This window comes from Theropithecus gelada, chromosome 17, assembly GCF_003255815.1.
Source record: "Theropithecus gelada isolate Dixy chromosome 17, Tgel_1.0, whole genome shotgun sequence".
NCBI lineage: Eukaryota > Metazoa > Chordata > Mammalia > Primates > Cercopithecidae > Theropithecus > Theropithecus gelada.
The window spans coordinates 61,200,913-61,213,495 of record NC_037685.1 but is presented as its reverse complement, the minus strand read 5'-3'; the positions used below and the strand labels follow the sequence as shown (position 1 = coordinate 61,213,495).

At 50.5% G+C, this 12,583-nt stretch overlaps 1 protein-coding gene across 1 annotated transcript in view; it reads right to left on the bottom strand.

The window, feature by feature from the left end:
• Positions 1 to 513: 513 nt before the first annotated feature.
• Positions 514 to 12,583, bottom strand: part of MTUS2 (microtubule associated scaffold protein 2) — a 624,304-nt gene continuing 612,234 nt past the window's right edge. Inside the window, exons 12-16 of the mRNA XM_025364093.1 lie at positions 11,524 to 11,597; positions 6,677 to 6,775; positions 5,433 to 5,552; positions 2,854 to 2,951; positions 514 to 1,064 (exon numbers count right to left, since the gene is read on the bottom strand). Of these exons, the coding sequence (XP_025219878.1) occupies positions 851 to 1,064; positions 2,854 to 2,951; positions 5,433 to 5,552; positions 6,677 to 6,775; positions 11,524 to 11,597 (605 nt within the window). The 3' untranslated portion in view covers positions 514 to 850. The remainder of the gene's footprint in view (positions 1,065 to 2,853; positions 2,952 to 5,432; positions 5,553 to 6,676; positions 6,776 to 11,523; positions 11,598 to 12,583) is intronic.

Genomic DNA, 12,583 nt, shown 5'->3' with positions numbered 1-12,583 from the left:
AGATGCCATTTAGGAAAAAAGCAAAACTGTGTTTACAAGACTGTTAGAGATGAGTCACTGTCATGAGAAACATCTGCAGAACTATTAAACCCCCTTCGGGTTTCCCACTGCTCTCCCTCAGCCGCTCATGACAGGAGTCTCAATAATGAAAACTTGCGAATGGAATAATAGTGATCTCACATCATGTTGACTAAGAAGCTGATTGTTCCAAAGGCAGTTACCGTTCACAAATAGCTGGTGTTCGTGTTAAAGAGAGTACCACTTGGTGGTGAGTTGAAAGGCGCTTCTTCTCTGTATCTTTTTTATTTTTTTTTCCTTTTTCTATTTTGGGTAGAAATATTCCTGGGAAGCTAGATAGAAATGCATTTTCATTTCCCAATAATTCTTAGGCACAAGTTAGAAAACTGCTGACCTTCACTAAAATATGTCAGCACTTCATATTATAAAAAATGAAATTGAGAACCGCAGCATGTGTATATACGTATATCTAAATATACACACATATCGGTGCAGTACACAATGATTATTCAATGTATATTGAAAACTGAGCTTTTTGTAACTAACCTGAAATTCTGCAGTGAAAGTTCATTGCTCAAGAACAATTGCAAGTGTCTTTCTTTTGGCTCTAACTATGGTAAAACGTTTGCACATCAGACTTTACCATTTACACGTTCCTAAGTGCCGACACCAGGGCAGTCTTACACGGGGATCAGAGGAGGACGCGCCTAGGATGCATTCGCAGCTACTGAGCATGCGCACAGGGCCAGCTCCGGCGGCACCGGCTCGGTGCTCCCTCGGGGTGGAGACTGGAGGACGAGAAGCCGGAGCTCCCGCAGGCCGCGCAGTGGCGTCATCTGGGTGTCGTGCTGACTCTGGCCGGAGAGGATGGCCCCGAGGAGGAGCCGCGGTAAACGGGAGATGTGGGCGAGAGTTTAATCGGGCTGGTTGGGTCCCCAGTTTGGAGCTTCCAAAGCAGCTCTTCGTTGGTTCGGCTCAATCTCTTCTTCTCCTGGGTTTCCTTCTCAACATACTCCTGGAGGTTAGCGTTTTCCTCCGACAGTTGTCTGCACGGGCACAATGACAAAACAAGTAGCAATCATGCTAGTGGACACCGAACCTGAGGTCACGACAATGGGTGCAGGACAAAGGGAGGAGGCCATGATGCCCTCAGGGAGAACAGGGACCAGGGCGACCCAGTGACCAAGAACTTTGGTGGAGTCATGATTTCCATTTAGCCCAATGACACACCTGTTCCCAGAGCCTCTCTGGCCAACAGCCATCATCTCACAGGCCCTCTGCCTGGTCAGCAGGGGCACTGGCTGTCCACTGGACAGAGCAAAGGCCAGCGATTGAAAGGAGGGAAGTGGAGAGCTGGAGTGGGTGTGCTGCCAGGAGGCTCCGAAAGGAGAGACAGCCGCGGAGCTGGCAATTGACAATGACAACAGCACAAGAGCAGCGACGAGCCGCAGGCCTTCCTGAGCCTGCCGGGAAGCTGGGGGTGCCTTCTCCTGGCCTCCCTGCCCTAGGCTTGTGCCTGCACGACAGCAGCTGTCCTCCCCTGATGGACATGCTGCGCTAGGGGTCTGTGTCCGCCTGCTAGACTGGGAGCTCCGGAGGACAGAGGCCAAGGCTCCGTCTGCATGCTGAACCCCCAGCGTCCAGCTGGTGCCAGGCACATAACAGATGCTCAGTTAATATTTGCTGATAAAGACTAGTGGGTGAAAAAATGAATCTAAGTTGCTTGCTTTGTTGCATTTTTGAAGAATGACAGCACCTTTGAGGAACTGACAGGAACAAGTACATATGCATTTTAAAGCTGGACAGACCGAGGTCCAGAAAAATCAGCTCTGTTGGATAAAGTCTGCACTTGCTCTGCTGACAGGGCACCTTTGCAGCTTCGGGAGCAAAGGGAGACTGCTGCCCCCAGCACAGCCTTTCCTATGTGCCTCTGAGCTGAGAACAAAATGCCCGCACTAGGGGCGTAGTTATGGGGGCAATGGCTGTGTGTCCATTCGTGCATGTGTGTAAGAGCATATGTATGTGTGAGAATGTACATGTGAATAAGCATGTACATGTGAGGATATGCGTGCACAAGTGTGCAAATAGGGTATATGAATAGGTGTGAGGATTGTATGAGTGTGTGTGCATAAGTGTATGAGAGTGAGTGTGCATGAGTGGGAGTACGCAAGTGTGTGAGCGAGCATGCAGTGCCTGTGTGAGTGCATGTGAGTGTGTGCATATGCACGAGTTATGTGTGCAACGGTAACACACCACAGGTGAATGCTGAGGAGCCTAGTTGAGTGGGCAAGGGTTCGGGCCTGGGTCTTACTGATATGGCTCAGCCCACACCGAAGAGCAGCTGAGGAAGCCAAAACCCTGCTCTATCCACACACTGCGTTGTGTGAGGGAGGAGCCTGAACACCCTTTCTTGAAAGCTGGGGCACCTCAGAGCGGGGCCCCACAGGGACAGGCAAGACCTGGATGGAAATTGTGAATTTCTGAAAGTTGCGGTATCAACCAATGGTGACTCTCTTTTTGGCCTGGGAACACCCAGCTGGCCCTCCTCTCCTAATCTCTTCCAATAATAAACCCCTTCCCCTCCCAGTGCTGCAGGAGGACCCTGCCGCACACTTTTGCTGATTCACTCATGTCTCCCAAGGTGGGGCCCATTGATATGTGGCCAGGAATAGGCAAGATGGCCACAGGGGCACGCTCTTGTTCTTCAGGTCTTGGGGGAAAACAGCAAGAAACTGCGGGGAAAGACTCACAGCCCAGAGTGAGGGAAACTGGGTGCTGCAACAAAAAGAAGCTCAAGAGGAAAGCCACTTTATAGGTGACACCCAGCCCACCTACCTGGTGACAACTGTGTTTTGGTCAATCCTTGCTCTGAGGTCTTCGTTCTGCTGTTGGAGAACCTGGATCTTTTCTTCTAGGATAATGTTCTTTTCTGCCTATAAAGGAAACAGTGTTTAAGAGGTTCTAGCAAGGCCATCAAATGGGAAGTAAACCGGTGCCCTCAGCTCTGGGCATTGGAGGATTATCAAGAACAGCATTTTGCAAATACCAGTTTGCAATGTATTAGTGGGTTGTAAAATCAGGTCAGAGGAATGTGACTAGCATTTCTTCTTTAAACGAAACAGTATAGAAAACGCCCATGTGCACCGTATGTAGCAAATTTCAGGTATTTTTATTTTATATATATTATGTGTGAGTGTGTGTGTGTGTTTCTGATGTAAAATGTATTTCTTATAGTGAGTGTCCCCAGGCCCTTGCCATTGTCAGGGAGAAACCATGAATACCACTAGGACCTCGTTTGACTATTGGGTCTCATGGTTCTTCCCGAAGTGTCAACCACACCGTAGCAGCATCCCTGGCCAGCCGTCCGTGCACGACACGACATCCTGAATCAACGGAGGCAGGAAATCTAAATAACGTAAGCACGCTTTTTCCTTTAGAGGCTACGGGCAGCCAGGAATGCAAAGCCGGAGAGCAGCTGGGTACATTCCCCAAATCCCATCATGCCATGGCTGTTACTCCCCAGTAATTGATGCTTTTCCTCTGTTAGCATGTCCTCGAGGGCCTGAGACCTGGCTGAAGTACAGTTCGATTCTAAGACCACTTTAGAAATAAATTCTTTTCCGAAAAGAATGTGACACGTTCACTGTTAATGTAGTTAATCTGTAAAGAAAACGGTCCCTAGTCCATGAACAGGACTTCGGAATCCTGGCCCCACGACTGGCCTCTGGCCCCCTCTTTAGCAAGGCCCCTCACCCAGCCCTCACTTTTGCTCCCAGGAGATGGAAGTGATCAAGTAGGTTCCTTTTTGCCTGGAAACGTTTCTGGGATGAGAAGCCATACGGGCAGGCAGAAAGCCTGAAGCAGGGCTAAAATCAGCCAAGTAAACCCAGAGGTTTGCTGGTGACCCAATGCAAGTGGCCAAGCCAGGAGCGGGAGGAAGGGTGGCTGCTCTCAGAGCAGCTGGTCCCCACACTGGCAAGGCTGCAAGGCAGGGTTCGGCTGAGGCAGGCGCTGCCCTGTAGCTCCCTGCCAGCCCTAGGCCTGGCCTGAGCTGGGAAGTCCTGAGCTGCTGGAGGGTGCAGAGTGGTCAGCATCGCCCAGAATCTTGGTGACAGTCCAGCATCACCTGGTCTGCCCCCATTAACTGAGAAGCACCCGTGCAGCAAGAGATGTTTGCAAAAAGGGATGCTTCCAGAGAGAGAGGCAACATGGCCACCAAATGTAATGGGTGGCCCTAGATCAGCCCCTGGTTTGGTTGTACAGATGCAAGGGACATTTCACAAATGGGGAGCTTTAAAAATTCGATGTTATGATCAGTTTCTGCCTGACATGGCAAGCTGAGGATATAAAACACATGGTACAGTACGTGTGTGTGTGCAGACACTGCCTTACAGAGAAAAAGTTCTGGAAAGTATAAGCATTGGTAGGAATATGATGCTATAATCTGCTTATTTTCTGTTTATCTTATTTCATAATTTTCCACAGTACACATATTTCCTTTTGATAGTATCAGAAGTTTATATTTAAAGTAACAATAATAAAGGGAAAAAATAAGAATCTGAGATCCTGGGGCCAACTTCCAGATCAAGATGGGCTGCCCTTGGAAGGAGGCTTCTCCTCCACTCCCTTTGCACACCTTTCTGGGACTCTAGCCCTGGCCGGGGGCTTGTGTGAAATCCTGGGTGTTCTGTGCTCCCCTTTACTAGCTCTGCAGGAGCCAGGCTGGTGGGCTGAGGTGGACGAGTGTGGGTGAGAGCAAGGACTCTGTTCTGGACTGAATGTTTGTGTCCCCGAAAATTCCTATGCTGAAACCTAACCCCAAAGTGATGGTATTAGGAGGCGGAGCTTTGGGGAGGGGATTAGGTCCTGAGGGTGAGCCCCTGTGAATGGGATTAATACCCTTATAAAAAGGGCCCCAGGGAGATCCCTGGCCCCTTCTGCCTTGTGAGGACCCGAAGCACTGGGCCAGGACTCTTAGCTCCATCTCCGCATCTGTAAAGCGGCTGGGGGCGGCAGCTCCTCCACAGGCAGCTGTAGGAGTTAGGAGCAGGCTCGGGGAAAGTGCTCCGTGCAGTGCCTGGGCACTGGGGATGCTGCATTGTGCTGGGTCACCACACATCCCCAAGAGAGGGCAAGGAGACAGCAGGACTGTGGGAAAACCAGCGCAAAGCAGAAAGAGGCCACCCATCAGAAAGGCTCCAGAGTTGGACAAGATAAGGCCACCTCCAAGATTCCTTATGAGAGCTCCTGGCTTCCTGGGAAAGGCCCGTGGTGGGATTTTCTGCATAGGTGTAAGCAATGGGCAGGTAACAGACACACCTGGCTGAACACCTCAGTGTCAACAATGATCTCAGTGATGACAGCAGGAATGTCATGGAGGTTAGTTACTCTCGCGAGCAAACGGACCAACTCACCAGCTTTTCCAGCTCGAGAATCTTCTTTTCCTGCTCATGTATTTGCTGATTCTTCATCTCTAATACCTGCTTCAGACTCTTCATGTCTTCTTCCAAGTGCTGATAAGGAGCCAACGCAATCTACAGGGGCACAGAGCCATGAGCTGTTGACCGGGGCTCCCGACAAAACCCAGTATTCACCAATACCACGAATCCAGCTAAATCCATCCTCCTGGGACAAGTGCCCTGATGGCAACTGCGACACCAAAGAGAGAGGATGCTACAGCCTTCCCTGATAAAGTTTCCCACTGAGAAGCCTCCTAAAATCCAGTTCTGTGGGGGAGCAGGTGAGACACGGCCATCGTCCACTGGAAAGTCTGACTTCAGAACTGCTGGGTGCTGCCAGCCTATGCCCAGCAGGGAGCTCATGGGGTAGAAAGAGTAAACCCAACACTGGCTTTTAACATTCACCTGGAAGACTTGATTCACGAGGTAGCTGGGACTCTTACAGGTCTCACCTATTCCCGTAAAGAGCCCATGCATAGGAAATGAGCCAAGTGGTTTAAGAAGCAGAAAAGCCATTTTAGACAAAAGTCACGTTGGGGTAGTGCTGCTGGATGTAACAAAACACAGTAGGTCCTGTTAAATCCAAATTCAGATAAATGACATTTTAAACAATTCAGTATAAGTATTGCATGGGACAGACTTATACTCAAAAATTTATCTGTAATTCAAATTTAACTGGGTGTCCTGTATTTTATTTGGCAACCCTACATTAGAGGGAAGGAACTTTGCCAGCTTTTCTGGAAAAAATTCCCCTCATCCTGTTAACGCATGCTGCAGCCAAGGCTGCCCCACGTCAGCCTAAAAAGTTGCGGGAGAACGGGCTGGAAGGGGTGGCCGGGCCGGGGGAACGGGCTGGAAGGGGTGGCCGGGCCGGGGGAATGGGCTGGAAGGGGTGGTCGGGCCAGGGTGGGGGTTTCCAGACCATGCTTATCACAGGAGCCCTGGGACTCCAGCTGGGGAATGCTGCGGAATTTGGCAAAAATAACACGTCGCTGGAGAAACCCACAGCTGCTGTCTGTCTCAGGGGAGAGGTGCTGACAGCAATTGTTTAAAAATCCAGGGGAGGCCGTGACCAGCTGTCACTTCAGCAGTGGATTCACAGAGAGGCCTTGTCTTGGGACCGGACTGCTGAGGGAGCCCCGCTGGCCTCGCTGGAGTGGGGTCCCTGTGGGGCTGGAAGCCTGGAATCCAGAAACTACCTCCAGCTGCTCCTCTGTGTTCTTCCTCAAGGCCTCTTCGAAGCGGCGGGCTCTGTCCCGCAGAGACTGGCTCTGGAAGGTCAGCGTGTCCACCTGGTCCTGCAAGTAATGATACAAGGAGTCCAGCTGGGGCCACTACAGACAGCAGCCACCACAGCCTGGGCAGCTGTGATCAGTGGGCCACCACTGTGCCCTGAGCACCCTCAGAGTGTTTCCCTGGGGGCTGGAGAAAGAGGAGCCAAAGGGGAACCCCCACAGCCACACGATGGAGGAGGGTGTCCCCCCGCGTCTGCCCTCGGCTCACTGCTCCTTGGTGCTTTGTCAGGAAGAGACCACAAAAGCACAGTGAGCCGGGGGCGTTTCACAACCTCTGATCCCACAGAGGCAGACAATCATCAGAGAGAATCCTCAGAGGTGCCTCTTGTCCAGGAGGCACCCAGCCCCTGGCTTTGGGAAGGACCACGATTAACCTATTTCAAAGATGTATTCTCATTTAGGAAGCTCAATCCAGACCCCTTCAAGCCCTCCTTGACTTCCTTCTCTCCCTTGGGACCCCTCCCACATCACCAAACCTTCTCATCACCAAGTCCATAATCAAGTCCTGCCATCCTGAATGTCCCTAGAACCCACAGACTCCCCTGAGCTCCGGCCACTCTGCTGGCTACTTTCTGAGACGATTCCTGTCTTTTTCTGAATGATCACTCCTTTGCCCTCACACTGTAGTGAGGCACTCTTTCTAATGTGCAAACCGGAACCTGTCCTTCCCCTCTCTCCTACCCCACTGCCCTCAAGCTGCAGTGCACACTCCCTAACACAGCGTCCTCCCAGCGTTGCTGCCTCCCTTTCCTCTCGTGCCAGCTCTCCTGCTGGCAGTGCCTTCCTCCAGCCAGCTCCCTCTCACTCCCGCTTCACTCTGGCTCCCACACAGCCTTCCCGGCCTCAGGACTGGGTTGCATGTCCTTGATAGGAGCTGCCACGTAAGCCAACTCCACACAGTCTCCTCCTCCCTGCTCAGACCCGCCCCGTGGCCAGACTGGCGCTCCCAGCCCTCAGCCTTCCCATGCCTGCCAGCTAGGCAGGCCGCTGGCCACTCTCCACCTGCAGGTTGAAGGAATATAAGGGTGTCTATGGAGACACTGCACCCCTTCCCCAGCTCCCAGCGCAGATGCACCTGCACTGACCCTGCCCCACTCAGCTCCGGCCATGACTCTCAGGACCACAGGCTGGCAAAGGACCGCTGATGCCCAAGGAGAGCTTCACCCTTCATGTCTCACTCATGCAGACCAGTCCAAAGCTCTTTGCCCAGCACCATTTCTATAATATCAAAACACAGAAACTAGGGTCTCCCATTAACTCTTCTAAAAAAAGTATATAGATACAGATATACAGATACACACACACACACACACACACACACACACACACACACACACACACAAAGAGAGAGGGAGAGAGAAAGAGAGAGAGACAGACAGAGACAGGGTCTCACTCTGTTGCCCAGGCTGGAGTGCAATGGTACGATCTCAGCTCACTGGAACCTCCACCTCCCAGGCTCAAGGGATCCAAGGGATCCTCCCATCTCAGCCTCCCAAGTAGCTGGGACTACAGGTGCGTACCACCACACCCAGCTAATGTTTGTATTTTTAGTAGAGACAGGGTTTCGCCATGTTGCCCAGGCTGATCTTGAACTCCTGACCTCAAGTGATCCACCCGCCTCGGCCTCCCAGAGTGTTGGGATTACAGGCGTCAGCCACTGTGCCCAGCCTCCCGTGAACTGTTCTGGCAAGAGAAATGGCCTCATCCACCAAATAATGGGAGGCGATATTGTGAATGCTAGTAAGTGTACACCGTGACACTAACATGGGAAGCACTGGCTTGACTGCTTGCTTTCTTATGGTGGACGACCCTGGTCTGCAAGCTCCCTGAGTAGGTTCCTTTTCCTCTTTTTTTGTTCTCTTTTCCAGTTATTTCTTTTTTTTTTTTTTTTTTTTTTTTTGAGACAGAGACTCACGCTGTCACCCAGGCTGGAGTGCATTAGCTTGATATTGGCTCACTGCAACCTCCGCCTCCCAGATTCAAGGGATTCTCGTACCTCAGCCTCCTGAGTAGCTGGGATTACAGGTGCCCACCACCATGTCCAACTAATTTTTTTGTATTTTCAGTAGAGACGGGGTTTCACCATGCTGGCCAGGCTGGTCTCAAACTCTGACCTTGTGTGATCCACCCGCCTCGGCCTCCCAAAGTGCTAGGATTACAGGTGTGAGCCACCGCGCCCGGCCCATGTCTGACAAATTTTTTTTTGTATTTTTAGTAGAGATGGGGTTTCACCATGTTGGCCAGGCTGGTCGCGAACTCCTGACCTCAGGTGATCTGCCCCCCTCAGCCTCCCAAAGTGCTGGGATTACAGGCATGAGCCACCGCACCCAGCGTACTTCCATTTTATTTTTAAGAAATAAAAGTTTCCAGGCCGGGCGCGGTGGCTCAAGCCTGTAATCCCAGCAATTTGGGAGGCCGAGACGGGTGGATCACGAGGTCAGGAGATCGAGACCATCCTGGCTAACATGGTGAAACCCCGTCTCTACTAAAAAAATACAAAAAACTAGCCAGGCGAGGTGGCGGGCGCCTGTAGTCCCAGCTACTCAGGAGGCTGAGGCAGGAGAATGGCAGGAACCCGGGAGGCGGAGCTTGCAGTGAGCTGAGATCTGGCCACTGCACTCCAGCCTGGGAGACAGAGTCAGACTCCGTCTCAAAAAAAAAAAAAAAAAAAAAGAAATAAAAGTTCCCACAGTGCCATGAAATGCAAATGCCAGTGCACTGGGGCAGTACGCTGCAGGTGGGAGCTTGCAGGCCTATGAGCTGAAATGTTCATCACAGCCTGGGCAGCCCCTCCAGGCCCGCAGCACAGGTCACCTGCTATACTGACTATAAAAATGACCATGGCTCCTACACCAAACCTCCTCAGTGTTGCCAGAGAAAGCATTTCTTTTAAGCCTCTTTCCCTCCATTAAAAAATAAAACAACAGCAAACTCTTCAGGCAATTACAACATAGGATGGATCTAAAATACCAAACTGATGTGTCTGCCTTATTCACCATTACTCAAACCAGATCTGCAGGGAGAGCATACGCTGCTGCAGCTAACGTGGGCTGGCTTCTTTATGTCATGCACAAAGACCCGGCTGGTGGCCTGACCCAGTGTGGGTCACTGGGGAGTCAACCGACATCATGACAATAACCACAATAAATGTAACAATGCTTGTTATTATTACAATAGTCACAATAGCTGCCACTTATTAGCACCGACCTAAGCCAACCCTGGGCTAGGCACTTCTGACATGTTATTTTCCTTAATCTGTTCACACCTTGAGAAAAGTAGTGTCATCATCCTTATTTTAAAGAGTAAACTAAGGTTTACAGAGGCTACATAACTCTCCAGGATGTGAAAGCTAGTAAGAGCTAGCGCAGCGGGGATTTAAGCACAAATTCAAATCTCTAACCACCAAACCTGTTTCTCCAGGTGCCTGTAGACCAAGGAGGTTGGCTTGAGCAATTCCACCCTCCTTGCACCAAATAACCTCCAGCCCAAACGGATTGTGCTGGACGGAGAGTCACAACGAACATATGTCCAGTTCAGGACCATCTGGTGTCAGTGGTAGGGCGCCAATTCCCAGACGAGACAAAAACTCTCATTTCTTTGGGTTTGGGATTGGATGGGGTTTTTGTGACATGGCTGTATGGCTGTCAGTTTCCTGATTTGTGTTCCTTTAAGGATAGCACAACTATTGGTGCAGGATGTGTATACGAGGAAGGCAGTCTGGGTTCACTGGCCAAGGGCAAACCACACGAGCACTGTGCAGGCATAACACATTTTAGTTTTTGCAGAGTACACTGGAGGGTGTGACCCTGGGTCTCTCCACAGTCCTGGACTCTTGGTGGGGCGGGCTCAGTGCCATGTATGTTGCCAGAGGAAAGTGAGCCCTCGAAGAAGCAGAATTCCTGCCTATGTATGAAGCTATGGGGTTCACCTCCCACAATTCCAGATGAGAGTGTGCCTAACATTTAAAAAATGATTTTGCTGTGATTGGAATTGCTACACTTGGAAGTGGAAGCAGGGCCCCCAGCGTCCCCCTGGCTTCCCAGGCAGCTCCTCCATGCGGCTGGCGGTTGTCAATGTCTTTTCACACAAGCAGCTGCCTGCGTCTCTGTAAGGCAGGAAGGAAGCAGGAAGGAGACACAGGTGATCCGGGACACCCTGCATTCTCTCCTTAGAGGCCTGCAGGACACAGGCAGCTCCTCTGGCATCTGAGACCAGCATTTCCTAAAGGTGATGGTGAGAGGTGGAGACGGTGTTTGTCATCTCAGCCACCTCCAGGTAACTGCAGCCCCTTTTGTAAGTCTCAGAGCATGTTTTGTAAATCTCAGGGCATGTTCTGTAAGTCTCAGAGCATGTGAATTCTGACCTGCAAAACCCTCCTTGCACCATTTCCCCGGCCTAGAACACTCTCTTCCCCAAGTCCTCCTCTGGCTTTGAACATAGCTCAGTTACTCCTCCGATACTCCAGACCACAGCAAGTGCACAGTAATCTCTCTGAATGCCTGTGGCATTCACTAACTGTATTATTCATGTGGTGCAAGTATGTGTTACCTGTTGTCTGTTACTATTTGCATCACAGCTCTCCGAGTAGACAGCACATTTCTTCAGGGTAGGCAGTATGACTTATTTACCTTATGTTCCAATGTTTAGTACAGGATTTAGTACACAGTAGGTGCTGAATGAATGTCTGTGGGTGCGAATAACGATGCTGCCATTATCTTGGTATCAGGTAAGAAAATTAAAGAAATACTAACCTGCAATGACAGCCGCAGTTTTTCAAAATTTTCTTCCAATTCTTTCTTTTCAAGCTCATGAGTGGACATCAATTCTGGAAAGAGGACATGAAACTGTTAAGTTGGTCTTCGTTTTGAAAAGGATGAAACAAGGCTCTTTTGGCAGACTAAGACCCGTGACTTCAGGTAAATCAATGACTCCCGGATAGCAGATTCAAGCCTATGGGGACTCCTCCACTGGTTTGAAATTGTATGTGATGAACGGGTTAGTATTTAGGAGAGAGAAAGAAAAAAGGGACTGGGGAAAGGGAGGGAAAAAGAGAAGATGGGGGCAGAGAGAGCACATATGAACACACACAGAGCACACACTACACACACACACGTCACACACCCATCACATACACACACACCACACACACACACACCCCTACCACACACACATCACATACACACCACACGCCACACACACATCTACCACACACATCACATACGCACACACCACAAACTACACACACACACCTATGACACACAATCACATACACGCCACATGCCACACACACACACCTACCACACAATCACATACGCACCACTGCCACACATACACATACACACCTACCACACATATCACATACACACACACCACATGCCACACACACACCTACCACACACACATCACATACACACATGCCACACACACATACACACCTACCACACACATCACGCACCACTGCCACACATACACACCTACCACACACATCACACACACACCACATGCCACACACACATCTACCACACACATCACATCTCACACACACCACACACTACACACACACACCTATGACACACATACACACATGCCACACATACACACCTACCACACACATCACATATGCACACACCATACACCACACACATATACACACCTACCACACATACCACATACACACCACATACACACCTACCACACATTCACATACACACCACATGGCACACACACCTACCACACATACTACATACACACCACATACACACCTACCACACATTCACATACACACCACATGGCACACACACCTACCACACA